Raw genomic sequence first — 13,949 nt, 5'->3', positions numbered from 1 at the left:
ACTTTTTTGACATTAAGCCAATTTTCACTTTCAATTAAAGTCATAAATAACCTTAATTCTGCATTAAAAGCTTTATTGTTTCTTACTTTTTATTATTATGACTGCCAGGAAATATTTCAGATACCAAAGCATGATGTTAGTTAGCAATTATAAGTTCTCAAAGGTCCAGTAACTATGCTGTACCTTGTAAACATTATACATTGCAAACTTTATCCATGCTTTAAATATCTGGCTTGATAGATGCCACAATTTTTCCTTCCTTCTTGTGGAGGTTTGGCTTATTTCCCCTTCCATATATCAACGTATCTCAGGTGACCAATGAGCACAAATAAATCCTTATCAAACAGGGATGAAAAAATAAGCAATTTTAAGTCTAGATTGTGCCCATAGAGAGTGAAGCGAGGAGCAAAAAGGTCCAGGTTTAAACTGTTCAGCACAAAGAAGGAATGAAACATGAGCAAAGTCAAATAGTGAATGAAATGCGGGAAGGAAAATCCCACAATCTGTCAAAATGAGAGAGGGGAGATAACACATTATTTCACTTTCAATGACAGTAATGCTACAGTACAGTTTAAGACCTGTATTCAGGTCCATTACGCCAGTTTTAGTTGAGGCATCACACACAAATTTCTCAGAATGCAATGTCTTGCAGCATATACTTTAGATGCTTGTAGAAGACAGTGTCGGGGTGACTGAGTTGCCCTCCTGGGACAGGCAGGACAGGGCTCACTCCTTTGGCAGTCCTGCCTGTGGGCAGCGTGCACAGGAGCAAGGGAGCCAAAGTACCGCTTATTAAGGTGAAAATGAACTCTCAGTGACTTTGTCTCTGACACAGGAGTGGGCACTCATGAGTTTCAAGGAAATTCCTCAAGAATGCTACAGGCCAGTTCCTCAGAGGCTGACGTGCAGGTCTCTGCTGCCATGTTCTCCTTCAACAAACCATTGCATCAAAACTCACTCTTCAAATTTGTATAATGCAGCTTTAAAGACTGACACTTAGCACTTCCAACACTGTACAAAGCAATTTTTTTGCTGCTTTCTATGAATGGCTGTGCATTTAATTTTAAAATTTTCAAACCGTAACTCGTTTTACATGGGGCTGACATCTCGAAGTCTTATCTATCCCTACACCAGTTCATGCATGTTCCCCTTTTATCAGAACCAGTTTCCTTTAAAATGAAAGCTTAGATTTTTTTCCTGAATGATCTAAATAACCTAATGAAATAGTGCCAGTGATTAACAGGAGACATGATGAAAAATGCTCAGAAAAAAATAATCATTCCCTTAGGTCACAACTCAGCCCTTTAAAGATGTGCTTATACATATAAACTGTTGATTCATGGACTTGACATCCACAGGGAACTGGCGTTGTGAAATTTCTTAGTATTTGGAAGTGTCTGGCATATGGAAATACAATTTAGAGCTTAATCTCAGATACTGTTCATCTGCCCTCAAAATCCATCCTTCCACGTGAGACTGGCTGTGTAAAATGGATTTTGTATTACTATGCATTTATCAAGTGGCAGAACTTTAAACCCAAAAATTTCTGTTTTAAAAAATTATTTCTGATTTTCCTTATTATGTATGTTTAGTGATTAATCATCACATCAAAAAATAAAAGCATTAAAGCAGGCAGCCTCATTAAGTCAAAGATGAAAGTATCATCTATATAAGAATCATACCCATTATTTCCCATTAATGGTTTTTCTAGTCTGAAATCAGCACAAGTACTTGAAGAGGCATTGAAACATCTAATATCAGAACACCGACTTTTCCACATAAACTTTACACCAGTCAACACAGTAGAAAACTTACCTTTTTCCTGACTTGCTGGTCTTTGGAAGAATGGGCTTTCACGTGCTTTCTCAGGGAACTTGGATCTGTGTATCGTTTAGTACATCCTGGAATCTGACATGCATAAGGTTTCTGAGTCGAAAAGAAAAAGGATAAAGCAGCTGTTATATCACACAGTACTTTAACTCACGAGAATCCCCTTCGAGGCTTGGGATGCTGCAAACCGCATTACTGCAGAACACAAGTGTTGCACGTTACTACAAGCAGAATGCTCAGTAATTCATTAGAAAGGGAGAGGAGGAAAGTGTGGCTTATAAGGAAGATAAACCACAGGAAAGCTTTCATTATGGCACCTTTGATTGTTACCTTTTTTTTTTTTTTTTGTAATCAGTGCAATGAATATTGCTAGTTATACTCACAATTCTTCCACCCTCAGAGCAATCTTTGACTTAATCAGAAATTACATTCTTTAGTGAATCAGGTAAAGAAACTGCAGTAAAGGCCCAGATAGACTGTTAGGATTATAGAAGAATCTGCTTCAGAAAAAGAGAAAAAGTGTTAGTTACAAGAGAGTTACGAAGAGAGCAAGCAAAAACCAAAGCAAGCATTGAATACTGAAGTTACTTTGATACACACAAATACACACATTTCATTGTGAAGTACAAGACAAACTCCCTCAGCTCACATTTTCTAATAGCATGTCATATTAGAAAGATACCAGTGCTGTAATACCTTTATAGTTTTTCTTAAAAGAGAGCCCCAACAAATCTAACTCACAAAACAAATAAAAATCTCTACAAATATCTCCTTCTGCCTGTTCTAACCTATCTGTTTTCCCTGAAGACTTGCAGGTCCACAAGACAGAGTATTAAAAGAACATTAGGTTCAACTGTTTGCTGAAATTAGCTATTTTCCAATTTAGCCATTTATGTTTCACAAAGAATTTCTGCAAACACCTTGTACAAATTATTAATTTACCAGCCATAATATTGACTATTCAAAATGGATAATTTAAATTTTGTGACAGCCATTTAATTCAAATGGCATTGTTCTTGTTTTCTTTCTGGACTTCTGCCCTTTAGAAACTGTTTGTCTCTGACGAAACACAAACTTTTGGTATGAAACAAAAGTTTTTTAAACATATCTCAGCTGTGACTGAAATTCACAACCAACAATTTGTTGGCAGGATTTTTTTTCTATTTACAAAACCATTCTTCCTCTCTTGACTTTCTGGTACACGCCCCAACCTTAAGTTTAACCGAGTTTCTGGCGGAGAACAGCAGTTATTATCACAGATGGCTTCTGTGTCTGCGCATAATGACTGCAGGTCACCTAAGTGGGAGAAAGCTACTGCCTCTACCTGCAGCAAAGCCCATGGAGCTGTGGCCTTTTTATCAAGCAGTTTGGCCCATCTTCGTCCATGCTTACACTACTGGGTCACTTCTCAAACAGCGTAACCAGCCTCATCAGACACTTCTCCCTCCCATCTTTAAGGTTATGGGCTACCTGCTGCCACCAAGCTGGAGGAAAGGAGCACACGGTCTAATGTACAGGGGACTGCAATGGGACTTCTGCTTCCTTACAGTGTCCAAGTGTGTCCTCTGGTGCTTGGCGCGGTCGCTGGAGTTGCTGAATGCTTTCTGGCAGCCAGGGTGCTGACAAAGGTACGGCTTTTCACCCGTATGGCTCCTTAAGTGAATCTTGAGATTTTCTAGTCTGGAAAAGGCTTTCTTGCAACCCTCAAACTAGAAAAAAGAAAGAAATGATTTGAAAGGAGAGCACACACAGCAAACTGCAACAGCAAACACCGAGCAGGAGGGTGGAAGGGCTTGCAGAGACCTCCATCTTGCTACAGATGGATGCCTCTCCGGAGCTGAGGAAAGTCTGGCTCCTCAGTGTGGGTATTGCTGCAGGGCTTGAACCATTTACACCACAAGAATGTATTTACCCTTCCTGCACATGGCTGAATTAGGAAACTATGTCCTACTCCCATTTCACAGATGGGACACTGAAACCCAAAGAGACCCGTCAGATCAGATTGTGGCACCGCTCAGCCTGTCTGGGAAGCCCAGCCCCAGCTGATTCTCCCAATAGCACACAGAAAGCAAAATGGTCACTGTGGGGTTTCCAAGTCCTGCGCTAGCAACCCTTCTTGGATATTAGCAACTGAGCCAAACACAGGCATCTCTCAGTACCAGCCCAACACACAAGGCAACAACAAGATCATGCAGGGAAGTATCAGTCTGCTCTGCCATGACGATGGAGGTGGAAAAAGTAAAATTATTTTTGAAATATTTCTTTACCTTTCTGCCCTAAGTAAATGTATGAGGTACTAAAAATAATGGGAGCCCATCATAATAGGATTTAATCCTTACAGGCAACTAATAATCATGTGGCACAGTATTTCTAATAAAATTCTGCATCTGCAGAGAAATCTATGTTTATATAAGCAGAAAACCAGTTCTTCTTCTATCATCTTCCCAGAGTATACTTTATCCTAAGGGAAACAAAACCCATCAGTTCTATTTAACACTTGCATTTTTATGTACATTTGATTTCAATTAGACTTGAATATTTGTAAGTATTAGTTATAAGTACAGGGTTTTTTAATTCTATCAATCAAGATCAATTTATCTCATAGTTTCAGCTGCTGTATGTTCCACTGTGCAACATCTAAAGCACCTGCTACATAACATTCTAGTTTGCAGTTCTTGTATACTTGCAAAAAAAATAATGCATTAAGAGATGTCCAACATTTCTAATGCTAACACAAAATCTTCCACCATTTCTCTTCCTACTCATTTTGCTCACTTGAAAGGAAACAGGCCATTTTTCATTGATGTTAGAATAACACAAATACATTTTATAATATATTATTCAGTGCATGTATATTTACACAAGCACAGGTAGGAAAACACTGACACAGTTCTGATCATAATTATCAAATTATCAAAAGTCAAATCTGTAAGACCCTCAAAAAGAGAAAAAACATGATATAAAATTTTCATCACCTAATTTTAAGCACTTCAGTTTTTTGGATCAATGCAAGAGAGAGTTACAATTTTAAAGAACAAAGTGCAGGGAGAAAATACAGAAAAAAAAAGTTTCAGCCTCCCCAAGAAAACTGGGGAGGCTGAATTTCTGTGCAGCAGTCCCTAACAACTTCTGTTTAGTTTTAGCAACAGAGGGAAATACAGGCTCAATGTTGCCCAGGAAAACACAGTATGCAGGAGAAAATGCACGTCACTTATAAAATAGCAATATTAAAATTAACCTTAAGAAATTAAACTTGAGAAAAGGGATGAACCATCCCCACTATATCCTAAATGTAATTTTATCTTTCACACACATAAATTTCAGAAAATTTCTCAACCCAGGAAGCTTTTTTTATATATCCCATCCCTTTATCCAAAGCAAACCCACAGTGCTTTTCAGATTATCCAATTTTGATCACTAATCATTAGTTTATGCTTTTACATATAGTGTTGCCTTTATGTTTATGAGGGTTTAGTGTGCAAGCATCGCATTGTTGCAAGTGCAAAAATATTTTTACTTTTAGGAAACTGTTATTAGAAAATATTCCAGGATAAATAAATAAAAAAGAAAAAAAGAAACAAGATTTATATTACAATTGCCTGTATAAAAGTACCACATTTCTTTAGGAAAACTTAAAGAATGGAGAAAGAATAAAAAACACAAGAGCGAAAAGACTGATATAACAAATGGCCTTTGAAAAGCAAAATAACTCAAGAGCAGCTCTGTTAAAATAACAAAGAAACCTACTGATTAGCCCGTCTTAGGCAGACAAGTTATTATTTCTTATTAAGTTTATAAAAGAACAGCCATCCATTCTAATGACAGTAACTAAGCTGTACGTAAGTATGAAATAAATTGTATTATCTCAAGCAACCTTCAATTTCATAGGGTAAAAACTCAGCATAGTGAAAAAGTTCTAAAAGCAGGCCCTCTGGTTTATTTCACAAGTTATTAAACTTTGAATCTTCAAGCATGCAAACAAAATGAAACATGTCTAAATAGTTGTTTGTATGATTGTAAAATTAGCATTGAATTTAACTGGGCAAAAATATTTTAACTGAGCAGAACTGGGGAATGCTATCTTACAAATTTAAAAATTGTTATTTCTGAAGACTCCTGTGGTTCTGTTCATAACTTGGAAGCACGGAAGATAGCTTGAAGCTCCCTCCCCCCTCTGCAGCCCTAAATCACTGTGTGTCATGTTCGCAAGGCTATATATAGTTCTGTATTGTGGAAAAGGTCATTCTAGCAAAACACAGAAACTACAAGCCTGTATCATTAGAAAGACCATCTTTACACAGAGGTTAATAAATGTTTACTCTAAAAAACAGACTTTTTGAAACCTTGGGAATCTCTGATGTTTAAGATGAAAGGAATGAAAAGAAATTCTTTCCAACAATGCAGAACACACATTCTTTCCTGATAACCAGATTTCAGTGAAAGTATTCCAGAGAAGACATGATTAACTATGGGGGAAAAATGTCAGGTAGATGGTAGTTTTATTTTGAAATGTGACTCTTCATAGTTTCTAAGTTATTAACTGTGGTAGAAGAGGAGGATGTAACACCTTCATTACAATAAGTCACTGAAGTACATGGAATGCATTTGGCATTCTGAAGCTGTTCAACACTCCTAAACACACTCACGATTAAAACAGATTTTTTGGAATATTATGTGGAATTAATTGTGTAATGTTTTCCTAAACTACAATGCAGAAATCATAGTTACTGAGCTTTTATTTTTACTGTTGCATGCACACTGAAACCGCTAAGTAGCTCATAAAGAAAACTTCCTCTCTGTACTTCTTAACCTTGGGAGTTATTTTAAAAACATATTCATTGGAGTATCCATATCCGTGTTTACTTTATCTTTTTACGAGGATAATTGTCAAAAGCAAGAAACAATATATTTACAGTGAAACATGTCAATAAAAATCAGAAGCAGTGCTATGACTTTAAAACCCTCTTGTTCTCATGAATGTGCTGTTCATGTTTGTATACACAGAGATGGTGTTCATCCCATAAAATTACACTATAATTACATGGACTTATATAAAACAATCTGTGCAGCATGTAAATCCCTGCTGGCTGCACCATGCACTTCTGAGCCCTGTCTGGAATTAGGCAGCAACCTTCATTATGGAACACATTCAGACCCTTACACTGTAGGAACAGCATAGTAATACCTGTGTGAATATTTTAACGTTAGTAGCAGATAGTCAGTGGCCAAGTGTTTAAGAAATTACACAGTTTTCACTGTAAAAGGAACTGCTCTGATTACCTCAGCTGATCATCAGTGTAACGAAGACTGAAGACCTTGCTCTGGCAAACAACATCAGTCTGAGATCTGATCCATTCACAGAAAAGTATCTAGTCGTGGTTTTAAAAGTCAATGACAGACAGCCCAGCTTCCTCTTAATCCAACTATTCCCTAGTATTATCTGGTATTAAAAATCTTCACTTTTTCCTATCTGAATTTGTTTTGCTTCAGCATCTAAATAGGGTATTTTCTTTTGTCTTTTTCTGCTATATTAATGTGGTAAGTTATGTCAAAGATAACTTCTGATTCTAGGTATTTTCTGTTATTTAGTTACTTAACTTTCTCCCAAATAATTTATATATCTATATACACTATATATATATATATACACACTATATATATATACACACTATATATACTATATACTATACTATGTACTCTATATATATATATAAAATTTGCTTTCTCACTATAAACAACACATTCTCGGACCCACTTTTGAAATGTTGGTTCTAAAACCAAAAGAAATAAAATTAAATACTCTTAGAAATATTGACACCTGAGCAATATTTGATTCTACAGTAATGTTTCCTCCAATATACAACATAATGTTACTGTCTTATTCTGATACTCTCACATTTAGACCTTTATTATCTTTTTTTTTTTTTAATTTGAATCAGTTTTACACAGTGATCCGCAAATATTTTTCAGCATCACTGTATGTGGGGGAGGATCATCTTTTATTTTTTAAGTGTGAAGGATAAGCATTCCTCTAGTCTCTTGCCATGTGTGGGGAAATATTTATGGGATATTACAATGAATACATTTCATTATCCAATCTGGTCTCCCTGTAATGTTACGGGGAGAGAGCCGTTTTTCCTTTTTTAAATTTGACTTTGTTGAACATTACCTTTCCTATGTCTGTCTATCTGTCCTATGTCTACCTGTCAATTACTTTTGAATGCTGTGATATGCTGACCAAGTAGGTTCTTCTAGATCAGCACCAAGGCAGGCGGTATGACAAGCACAAAGTATCTTTCCCCAGCTTTGGATTTATCACACGAACAGATGTAAAAGGTGTTCTTTATATGGCTTTCTAACAAGAATGATGCATTTCAAGCATTAATTAATAGTCTTTTAAAAAGCATTTCCCTTCCTCAACAGCATTAGCAGGGTGCTGCTCTCCAAGAGATGTAAGGGCTTTCAAAAAATTGGGGCTAAGACCTCATATGAAAACCTTTTAAATGGCTTTTTATTCCCTCAGCCTCTCCTGCCTGGCAATCTTGTGAACACCACATAATTAGTGTCAGACATCATTCAAAATGCTGACATCAGGTGCTCACCAACAAGGAGGCTGCATGCCACAGCTGAGATTTAAAAGCCCAGGTTCATTTCATGTGAAATAAGTGCTTTGCTTTTAACCCTTAAAGAGTTTAAATGGGGAAAAATGTAGCATTTAGAGCAGCACTTCATTACAGAGCAACCATTTCTATCTAAACAGAATACATTTTGTGACATGGTGACTGAATGCCTTGGTGGATGCACAGAAAATGTAAGGCTATATTTTCCTCAAAGCTATGCAAAGGCTGGGATTTATTTTCTGCTTTTATAGTTAAACTTACGAAATGATACAATGTCTTGGAATTCTTTGCTCCAGTAAATAATGACAGACTATGTTTATATATGTTGCCTATGATTATAGTAGATGATTTTTTGCCCAACCATTCAATAACAATTTTGTCTAAAGTTTACTGAAGTCAATGGGTAATACTCTCTGTTTTTCCTCTTAAAAAAAGGCAGTTCGGTCCACTGCCATATCGTCACTTCAGGTATTTCTGGTAGATTGCACTAAAATTTTACAATCCAGTATTGCGTAAGTATAAATGCAAAAAATGCAAAGATAATTACAGACCATGACAAAACCTAAAGTAAATATTGTTATTTATTGTCTTTGTACTTCCTACTTTAAGCTAAAAGGCTTATTATACTCAACAGATGTACAAGAAAGTTCATATTATGAGTCAGATGTAAGACTTAGGGGAATAGTCAGTGCTTATGGCCATAAGGCTCATATTTTAAGAGCTTTTGACTAAGGAGCATGTAATGCTTTTTTGTGTTTGTGTGTGTGTATAGAACAAGATTAATAAACTATATCCTAATCTGATTTCAGTTTTCCAATACATCCATCTCTTTGGGTATATTTTAAGTAAGAAAAGCTACATATGCTTCTGTAAGTGAAAAATTCAGTGAAATCAACCGGGGAAAAAAGGATATATTCATGCAGAACACAAATTTACACTTTGATCAACATATGGGAAATCAAATTGGGCTACTTTTTCAGACAGACACACAAGAGAGGCTAGTCTCTTGCATTCTCTTTGAACAAAATCTCACTTTATCAGTTACGCTGTACACGCTTGGCTGAGTGTTTCCACATGGAGACACATTACTTGAGTTGATCGATAAAATTTAATTTGAATCTCCTTTCCAAGGAGACCAGTATTCACAGAGAACACTCTGGTGTCGGTTCTGACAGGACAAACTGGAACAGTGGATTAAGGATGCCACTAAATCGCAGTAAAGGTGGTAGGAAAACAGGTAAGGAACTGTCCCCACACACTCTACTCTTTTATTGTGAGAGCTGTCCTTACAGATGGCGCTTTTAATTTACGTGTTCTTATTGAACATATCATGATCATTTCTCCTATATTCCAGAGATCCTCATACTTCTCACATTCTAGAGATCCGCACCGTTACTTTCTAGGTAACACCGTGCCTAAAGACACAAATACCTCAGCTGAAATGAAGCACAGTACATTGAATGTTATTTATCCCCTGAAATAACGGTGTCAAGAGATTCACTCACCATGGAAATGTCTCTTGTTTTCATTAGTTTTAGTAAGTATGGCCATTTCGGCCTTGGAAGCTATTTCTGTTGCTGTAGAGAAAGTAAATATTATGACAAATCCCTTCAAAAGAAACTATTACTGAACATATCAGCTGCTACTGATTCAAAAACCGTATGGTACAGAAACCATTAGAGGAAGAATGAACAATTTGGGAATTCTTTCATTGCTTCCTTTTGGAAGACAGGGCTCCTGACTTCTTCTGGTTTTTCTCCTTTCTTTCTCTTCCTCCTTGACTTTTCTCAAAGGTTGTCTTTGATCCTCTAGTAACTGAGGTCACCATCTGTATTCATGCAGTTTTCTCTACTAAAAGTTGACCCAGTTCTAAAATTGTTCACTATTAAAGCAGCTACTATTATTGCTAAACCCCAGAAAAGTCATCTAGATTTAAATACTTCTTCCTTCTAGTAAACTTGCAAGAACTAAATAACCTTTCATCACATAAAAAAAAAAGTTATTTCCTTGCAGGTATGTATGCAGAAACACTATCTTCCCCTCCAACACAAATTCAAACATGTAGCTACATCTTATTTCTGTAGTTCAAATCTCTATAGGTTCTCATGCCAGAGATATGATATAAATTGAGACCATGGGCTTTAAAACATGGAGATGAGAGAGTGTACATCACATTCTCACTGGGAAGATGATGTTGTTTTACAGCATTTTGCTCTTTGTGAATTTCACAAGGGACTAAATTTTGATCTCTATTACAGGGGGAAAAAAGCAGTAAAACATCAGGGAACTTCTGAAACCACTGCCCAAATGGGAAAGAAACAAGTCTAGAGGGTTCTTCCTCAACGAACTCTGTGTCCAAATACAGATTATTCACAATTCATTCCATTTTCTATAAAGAGAAAGATAACAGAAATATTTATACACAGAAATAGGAATATTCCATTCTGTCCCATCCCATCCCATCCCATCCCATCCCATCTATAAACACGCAAACTGTGACTGAAAAATTCAAACATGCAAGCTGTTCTACAAATACTACTGAAGTATTTCTTCTCACAGTTATTTGAAAATGTATCACTTGCTTGCCATCTTTCAGATTAGAGACAGGAAGGCATTAAGATGATCCTCTAGCCTAGAGTATTGGTAAACTCTCACACTTACAGTACATAGCTCATGGCTGACACTGTAGAACTTTTAGCACAGCTTTTTACAGACCTGGGTATGAAGTTCTTTCTACCCCCAGCATACGTACACAAAGCCAGCTGCTATCTGGCAGAGGCTGTCTTAGTAAACTCCATGTATTATTTACACAGCCAAAATCCGTTTTTCTTACAGATTTTTCTTTTTATTGAAAAAAGCCATATAGATCACTGCCAATAGCAAAATAGGCAGTGAGAGCGCCATTTGATCTTTCATGAGTGCAGCAATTTGCCTAGAGGAAATATGCTAGAATACAGTAGAACATGTCCATAAACACTAACTTTGAGTCCAAAGAAATTATGTACTTAAGTTATCCTGGACAAAAAAAAGTTTGAATGGCTCCAATTTGGCAAACCAAAACTGAACTAAAGGGCTTGGTTAAAGAGATTTTATTGAAGCACAAGCATAAGGCCTAATTTAATTAGTTGCTTGTTTATGTAAAGTGCTGTTCAGTTTGAAATGCCTGAGACAGAAAAGCACTATGCATACAGGAGGAGGCATCATTAGAAGAAAAAAATATGCTTGGACAAACCTGAACTTGCATTTAGAAGTTCAAGGTTCACTGGAAAAATGCCCAAACAATATACTGAAAAAGGAAACTATCTTATTTTTAATACAATATTTACATACCTGTTGCACTCTTTTTTCCCCACCAAATTGGCTCAATCACATGTAAATTCTTGCATGAACATAATTTTAATTTAATTATATAAACAGAACATTTTACTGTTAAAATAACAGAGGATTAAACTGTACTGCTGTTTGAATTTCTAATAGTGTGAGGTGTACCTTTTTCCAAGTAAGCTGTCTCATAAGGATACACAGAAGCATGCTGTTTGTTTTCAAGAACCAAAAAGTCTTAGATTCTCCAAAATGCAACAAAAACCTTGTCAGGCAACAGTATCTCTGGCAAATTTTATATGATGGAATTTATTTGAAGTTTTTCCATCAGGGATGTAAAGTTCTTTGAATGTGTCTCGTTGAGTTAATGAGATGTTCGAGCCACTCAATCCATGGTGTATTCATGGTCCACTGAGTTAATACTGTAGAAAAGACTGCTTCTGTTACACTCTGGCAGAACCAAGAAATATTCAAAAAGATGGAAAAACCTCTTGGATAACAGTTCTTTTTAATTTTTTCTCTGCATTATTAACAATTTATAAAAGCACATTTGTGAACTAACCAATCTCCCTTAGCTGGTGAATAAATAATAAGAAAATTAGAATCATGACACAAGTCTATGAAAAAATTAAGGCTAAAAATAGAATTTTTTTCATTTTAAATTCTGCATTTTGACAAAAAGAATCTATTCTTTTCCATATTTAAAGAAAATATGTTATCATAGCATTAAGTCCAAAGAACAGCCTTCCCAGCCTTCTTCAGCTCATTTTTCAGGATGAGGGAAACTTGAAAACATACATCCTTTTCATTGGATGCAAGACCTCTGCTTTTGTTAGAGGGTTTAGTTCTGTTTATTCATGGAATAATTCAGGTGTTTCATGTATGAAACAGAAAAAGGAATTTAGCTGCAATGTCAGAGCCACAATGCTGTTTTAAGGAAAAGTCTATCACTGTGCAGTTGTAACATTTCATTTCATAGAAGACAGTCCTTTTGCACAGTTAAAGGGAGAGGGCTGGAGGAAAGAGCTTTCTTCTAAAATGATCTGTTCACACACACATTATTTTTTCCCCCAAAGGATTGATTGCTGAATCATAAAACAGAAGAAATTACACCTGTATTGTCAAAAGTACTCTTTTTAAATTAAGAATGGCATGTAACCAACTCCAGCATAGGAACTTCAGATGTCTAATTAAATGAAATGTATAGGTTCTTTTTTCAATATACTTAGCATTTGCCTTTTAAATAACATTTTGAATGTTATTTTATCAATGAATCCCTCCAATGTCTTTATGAGAAAAGATGGAAAACATTAGTCTTGTCCTACACAAAGGACCTGAGGCCAAACATACAGTGGAATGGATATGGTCATGCAGTGGGAATGAATACATATAATTAAGCTGAGAAGTCTTACCTCTGCCAGTAATAGTATTTTATAATAAATGCACAATGGTGACCAAAATATTATGGGGGTTGTGGTCCCAAGATAAATCTCCTTTTAAATAAATTATTCCAAAGTTTTATTCCTTGCATTGCCTTTTAGTAGATTTTTTTTCATGCATAATCTCTGCATCTTTATAGCTATGGCTATCCACTATACTTGGATGCTTGACTATAAGGATTACTTGGCTAACCTCTAACTGTACTATTAAATTCAAATTTCCATCTGCTTGGGGAATAGACATGACACATATTAGTTTTTTCTACCTCCATTTTGTAATACTCACTCTCTACCATGATAATGCCATGTCATTGATTTTTCGTAGGAAATTTTAATCTGACATTTTTACACAAGAAGCAAACAAGGGCATGTTACCTTGTGATATTTCTAACTATTGGGAGTCATGTAAAGCATACAGAAGTTACACTCATGCCTATGTTCATCAGTAAATATTCAGCATTTTCTAGTATTTCAAGTGGTTGTCTTGGGTTTACAGTTGTATCACATTCACTTGGATGGTCTGAGGCATCCAGAGAACATTCTGTAGTGTTTAAAATCCACCCCACATACCACAAAACTACATAACTGGAAAATAAAAAAAGAAAAGATCGTATTATAATGTTCATTTTATGAATTTCATAACTTTCAAAAACTACTCAATTGAAATTTGGCAATTTTCAAAATAAATACGCTATTGCAAAATAAAAATTGAAGTTTTATACTGCAAGTGTGAAAATCA

At 35.8% G+C, this 13,949-nt stretch overlaps 1 protein-coding gene across 3 annotated transcripts in view; it reads right to left on the bottom strand.

The window, feature by feature from the left end:
* Nucleotides 1–13,949, bottom strand: part of GLIS3 (GLIS family zinc finger 3) — a 167,463-nt gene that overhangs the window by 45,898 nt on the left and 107,616 nt on the right. For all 3 annotated transcript variants that reach the window (XM_054186083.1, XM_054186080.1, XM_054186081.1), the window contains exons 4-5: nt 3,378–3,539; nt 1,816–1,926 (exon numbers count right to left, since the gene is read on the bottom strand). In XM_054186083.1, the coding sequence (XP_054042058.1) occupies nt 1,816–1,926; nt 3,378–3,539 (273 nt within the window). The remainder of the gene's footprint in view (nt 1–1,815; nt 1,927–3,377; nt 3,540–13,949) is intronic.

Source organism: Rissa tridactyla, chromosome Z, assembly GCF_028500815.1.
Source record: "Rissa tridactyla isolate bRisTri1 chromosome Z, bRisTri1.patW.cur.20221130, whole genome shotgun sequence".
Lineage (NCBI taxonomy): Eukaryota > Metazoa > Chordata > Aves > Charadriiformes > Laridae > Rissa > Rissa tridactyla.
This window is presented reverse-complemented; position numbering and strand designations above follow the sequence as displayed.